Source organism: Eretmochelys imbricata, chromosome 7 (assembly GCF_965152235.1).
Source record: "Eretmochelys imbricata isolate rEreImb1 chromosome 7, rEreImb1.hap1, whole genome shotgun sequence".
NCBI classification, from domain to species: Eukaryota; Metazoa; Chordata; order Testudines; family Cheloniidae; genus Eretmochelys; species Eretmochelys imbricata.
Window position 1 is genome coordinate 58339363 of NC_135578.1, and position 6000 is coordinate 58345362.

At 46.2% G+C, this 6000-nt stretch overlaps 1 protein-coding gene across 1 annotated transcript in view; it reads right to left on the reverse strand.

Moving 5' to 3' along the window:
* FRMPD2 (FERM and PDZ domain containing 2) overlaps positions 1-5565 on the reverse strand; it is an 86547-nt gene extending 80982 nt beyond the window's left edge. Inside the window, exons 1-3 of the mRNA XM_077822827.1 lie at positions 5442-5565; positions 2919-3076; positions 86-151 (exon numbers count right to left, since the gene is read on the reverse strand). Of these exons, the coding sequence (XP_077678953.1) occupies positions 86-151; positions 2919-3076; positions 5442-5565 (348 nt within the window). The remainder of the gene's footprint in view (positions 1-85; positions 152-2918; positions 3077-5441) is intronic.
* Positions 5566-6000: the final 435 nt, after the last annotated feature.

Here is a 6000-nt window from a genome sequence, read left to right on the forward strand (position 1 = left end):
GGAAAGTTCAACTCATACCTCCAAACATTCCAACCTGCCAATGTGTGACAAAATAAAGGAAAACAAAGATATTGATATTACTGACCTGGTTTGGAGGAACCTGATAGTCTGCTGACCAACAGAGGGTCATTCCCAAAGAATACACCAGCATCTGGCAAACAAGAACACCCAACCAACCAGTTATGAATTATATGTCAATAATTACAGAGAACTCACCTGGCAATGAGATCTTTGAAGCTGCGAGCCATTCTCCAAAGAGGAGTGATGGAAGCCTCATTGATTGGGACTTTTAAAGCTGGACTGGATAGAGCACACGTATATGTACAATGGGACACAGGCCTGACTAGCAGAGAGATGGAATAGGTGGGACATAATAGATCTTCATCTCTATGGGACAGATTGTCTCCTATGCATGAAAACACATTCTGGGGATGCTTTGACAGTCTGGCGAGCTAGCAGTTGAGTGACTTAGGCACTAACTAGTTCCCCAGAGAAGTCCTGACTGAGGGGCGGAAGACAATTACCTAATCAGACTGTGGGCTGATGTGCTCAGGGGCTACTTATCCCATCAGCTGAGAAGCTGGTTGTAAAGCACAAGAAGGAAGTACAAAAAGGAAAGAGAGGAGCTAGCAAAGCCCAGGGGAAGCCAGGCCTCTGGCGGGTGAGATTGCTTCCCCTCCTTGGAGACAGCGCTGAGGATTACAGTGCTGCACTAGGACTGTGATGGCAGCGTGGTGGTAGGAGTATCAAAAAACACTCACAGAGGGGTTGGCAATCAAGAGGCATCCAAGAGTGTTTGTGAATGATCCCAAGGCAGGAGAAAAGCCTTCCCTGTTACAGATGGAGAACTCTCATCCACTCCAAGGCCTTGTGCCTCTGCACACCAGCTGGGGTTGCTAGTCACAGGGGTGCATAGATGCTGTATGCCTTCCTCTGGCTGGTGGGATTCCTGGAGCACAGCTCAAGGACAAGATCTGGTGCATATTTCTGTCTTTGGAGCTAGGCCCCCACCCACCAGGGAGCAATGCTGCCCTACAGTTTGTACAGGAGAAAGTGGGTCCATTCACCTCTTTTTCTGTCCTTGCATAGCAGAAGATCTGGTCCCCATTGCTCTATGTCTTTTTCCTCAGCTCTACCATGGCCATTTCCTGCATTTCTAGAGTCCTGAGGAGGTTTCCGTTCTGTTTTGCAGCCCTGACATTATCCCTGTTTATTACCGACTGATTCCATTTGCCAGCGGGCTGCCACAAGAACAAACCTGGTAAAGATGTCTATTAAAATGTCTTTTAGTCTCATCTGCTTCAAAGGGCCAGAGCTCAGTTTGCAAATTACCCCAACAGAGCAGAGCTGCCAGGGACACCCATTTTGCAGGGTGTCTATTGAACAGTTATTAAGCAAAATCAGTTTGAAAGATTAGCACGTTCCTGTCTCATGTTTATACAGACAAGCTGCTTTCAATTAGCCAGGTTTCATACAGTCACTGATTTAGTAGGCAACTTGACTTTAAGACAGACCATTCCTCGCTATCCTTACTCTAGGATCCCTCTTTGCCACGGAAGGATGGAAACTCAATCCATGCAGAAGCCGTATACTTCCACCTAATGGTTTCCGGCCCCGCACAGCTCTGCCCAGTTCCTTGTCAGCCCAGATCCAATGAAGCCAGTGGCTGCTTCTGGGATCCCCTCCTGAGCAGAGAGGTGCCTCAACTAGAACAGTCCTACAGTTTCTGATCCACACTGAGCTAGCCCATCCTGCCATCAGCCCTCCTCATAGACTCATAGACTTTAAGGTCAGAAGGGACCAATAGGATCATCTAGTCTGACCTCCTGCACAACACAGATCACAGAATCTCATCCACCCACTCCTGTAACAACCCCTGACCTATGTCTGAGCTATTGAAGTCCTCAACTTGTGGTTTAAAGACTTCAAGGTGCAGAGAACCCTCCAGCAAGTGACCCATGCCCCACGCTGCATTGGAAGGCGAAAAACCCCCAGGGCCTCGCCAATCTGCCCTGGAGGAAAATTCTTTCCCGACCCCAAATATGGCGATCAGCTAAACCCTGAGCACATGGGCAAGACTCACCAGCCAGACACCCAGGAAAGAATTCCCTGTAGTAACTCAGATCCCACCCTATCTAGTGTCCCATCACAGGCCATTGGGCATATTTACGGCTAATAGTCAAAGATCAATTAATTGCCAAAATTAGGCTATCCCATCATACTATCCCCTCTATAAACTTATCAAGCTTAGTTTTGAAGCCAGATATGTCTTTTGCCTCCACTGCTCCTCCTGGAAGGCTGTTCCAGAACTTCACTCCTCTGATGGTTAGAAACCTTTGTCTAATTTCAAGTCTAAACTTCCTGCTCTTTCTATATACCCCAAAATGGCAGGGGGTCCTCCGTGGTAGAGAGAGTGCTGAGGAGTAGGCTACCCATCCGACAGGGAGAGGTGAGATAGGCATGGAAGGACCCTCTGGATGTGAATCAAGGGAGCGCTATCCTCCCACAGTATCTGACATTACAATGACCTTATTAGATAAAAGTCTTTTTTTTTAAATGTTTCCTTCACAATGTGTGTGTGTGTGGAGGGGGGTGACTGGAAGTGTGGGGGGTCACTTCTCACATGGGATGAGGTGCCTGGTGCAAATCACTTTGGCCCATTTCCACCAGACTCGTGGGGCCGTGGGATGATGTTTGAGATTGCAGTAGAACCCCAAATGCCCCTTCATTTCAGGGGGTTCTAGGTTCCAGGCAAACCTTTCTCGCAGCCTTAACTACAGTCTAACTTGGTTTTGTTTGCTGCCGTTGTGAGAGGGAATCTGATGTTAGATGCTGGGTCTGTTGTGCTGACACATTGGGACCTGGATATTTTGCCTAACAAACTCCAAGGTACAATAAGGCTGGTTAGAAACCCTCACCTTTGTCAGTCCAACATGCTTGTTTTTATTCTGTCCATGGAGCAGTTCTGGTGCCCTGAAAGGGGCAGCCTCTGGGTGAGACACATTGTCTTGGAAAGACAAACTTCCTCTGGCTGAAAGTACCATTGACCATGGGCAAATCACATGGATAAGTGGGTCTGAAAAACAGGAGCAGCAGGAAAGCAGGGTTAATATGGTTCAATTCACTCTGCTAGGACAATGAGCTGCTGAGGCTGTAGCATCAAACTCATGTGGACAAATCCACCCATGGCCTGGCCAGGAGAACTAAACTGAAGCCACTGGGACTGTGCCCACCTGTGCCAGGGCTGATTTTGTCACTTGGATGCTCAGGGATCTGATTCTTGTCTCACATGCACCACTTTTACACCTATATAACCCCATTGACTTCAGTGGAGCTATTCCTGATTAACACCAGTGCACAGGAGAGGAAAATCAAGTCAGTCACACGTGCAGACTGTCTGACCTCTACCAAGACATTTAATTTGTGATTCTTACTAGGCCTTGTAGGTCAAACCACATGAGGCTACCTGGCAAGCAGGAGTCATCTGCTAGTAAAGCATTAATACACTCAGGCTGGCATTTTCAAAGGGGCCTAAGAGAGGTAAGCACCCAACTCCCACTGAATTTCACCAACAGGATACTGAACTCTGCCATTTGCTGGGCCACTTTTTGCTCTATGCTGTCGCTCCACAGTCAACCAGCTCGACATGTAACCCTGCATCTTACAATAGTGACCCTGCAGTTGTTGACCAATTACTATCAGATACTATTGTGTTTTTTAAATGGAAACTCCGGATCCAAACCATCCCGCATGAACTTTGGGGAAGTTTTTATCTGCATCCAAGTTTCACAACTGCCCCATAAAATGGGTCAAACCAAACACTTGAATCCAAATCCCTGCTACTCTAGGTATGTTTGTATTCAGGTTTTGTGGCTCAGCCTTCTCTCTGCTTTATATACATAGTATATTTCAACCCAAAGGATCCAAAAGCACTTTACAATTGAAAGTTAGGCTCCCAAATCCATACTTAGACATCTAAATAACTGGCCAGATTTTCAGAACTGCAGAGCACCGAACAGCTCCCTCTGAAGTCAATGCTGAGTTTTGCTGAAGTGTAGCCCCCTCTGGCATGAAACTGGAGTAAATCCAACCAATCCATACACAGCATGCTGCAAAACAGAGTGTGTATGTGTGTCCATCCATCCATGTGAGTTTGACCAAACACACCAAAGAGGATGGGTTCAAATGTCCATAAACACAACACAGGGGTTTATCAAAAAGACCCACACAGACTCAACTTGGTTTATTTCCATTCAAAAGAAGAAGGACTGAGTTGACTCTGGTAGTATTTGTACTCGGGGCTCCTGACCATGTATGTAACAGAAACAGGAGACTCGGGCTACTAAGTCATTCCCTCCAGCCTAGACCATGTAGACGGAATGAGGGTCTTGAAAAGATAAAAGCTAGGGTGTGAACCCTACATGCCTCTGTCTTTTGGCATTTTGACAAAAAGATTAATCATCTTCAGTTTACATTTGAAACATGACTTGTGCATCCCAGACATGAGGACAAGGAAGGAAAGATTAAGGAGTCATACAGCCATAGGGGTACACAGCCAAAGGAGCTATACACTCAATACTAGTGGCAAGTTCTGATGTTTGTAACAGCTTGGGCATTTCTTTACTTAAAAAATTAAAGGCCCTTAAAATAATAAAAATCAATTAACCCTGTCCCCATCTGCTTTCCCCCTCCATAGCACTATCAGAAAGCAATTATTAAGCTTGGTTGTTTAGACCTTTTATCATTTTACTTAAAACCAGAGACATTCAAGAGGCTTAATAACACCTCAAACTGTCGCATTCACTTGGCATGACCGATACGTAAAACGTAAGTGACAGAATACTCAGCCCTACACCAACCTAGACTTCTGCTGCTGCCTGTTCCCCTTCGTCGTGACCTGACTCGCAATTCTCAGCCCATCTGCTTATCACCAAGAAGAATAAAAGCCTCCTACTAGCTGAATGGGTAGCCACCTGGATTTGTCTTGTCTTCCCTTATTGCCAACACTGGAATGTTAGTTACACACTTTGATGGCCTAGTACTTCGCGTCATTGTAGCAGGGTGTGCCAGCTTTTTAACAGAGGACTGGAAGATACTTCCTGGAAGGGATTTCAAATCTCCTGCTGTCACAGACAACTCCATCATAAAGAATACCTGAGGGACGCTGGGCAGAGGACGTGACTTCAGAGCAGCAATTTAGCGCTTGAGGAAAAAGCTATCCTGTAATGAACTCCCTGCTGGTGTCCCAGCAGATTACACAAAGATAGCTGTCACATTTAAAAATGTCTCAGTCTGTTCTAAAGGATCCTGCCTTTCCCATCACTGCTCTCTGTCTTGGTAATGGGAAATCCCATGAGTCCTTCAGAACAATATGAATGTTCCAGGGTGACCAGTGTAGGCAGGTAGATGGAGAGCTACGAAAACATAAACCATCCACTCACCTTTGGGCAGGTCCTGGAGAAGATTTTCTGTGGCCAAGTGTAAGAGAGCCCATATCTCTTCCTCCTCCAGAGGGTTTCCCTTCAGCTGCAGGACCTCAGCCAGAGTCACACACGAGCTGCTCATCCTTGCTACAATAGAAACCAGACAGCTGGAGCTGACTGAACTGTTCAGAACAAATCACATTCATTGCACATTTATCCCCTTTTCAGGGTAGCAAACCATTCACGAACCTTATTTATTAGACCTTAGGCAGCATGTATAACACATCACCGGATTGTTTGGGGCAAATGATTTCCATCTTTGTGGAAGTGGCTGGTATGATTATTCATTATTCAGGCTGCATGAGTGGTCACCTGAATCACATGACATCATTTCTGCTGCCTGATTGGATGACTTACACTTTCTAAATCGGAGCCATGGCTGAACAAAGCATTGCTGCTGTGATTTTCCCCAGGGAGGTGGTGGATGGGCCAAGAAGGGAGCATCTGAGAGTGAGAAAGAGCTGGAGAAGAAAGAGATGCCATGAGACAAGAAGGCCTATTAAATGTATGACATTTA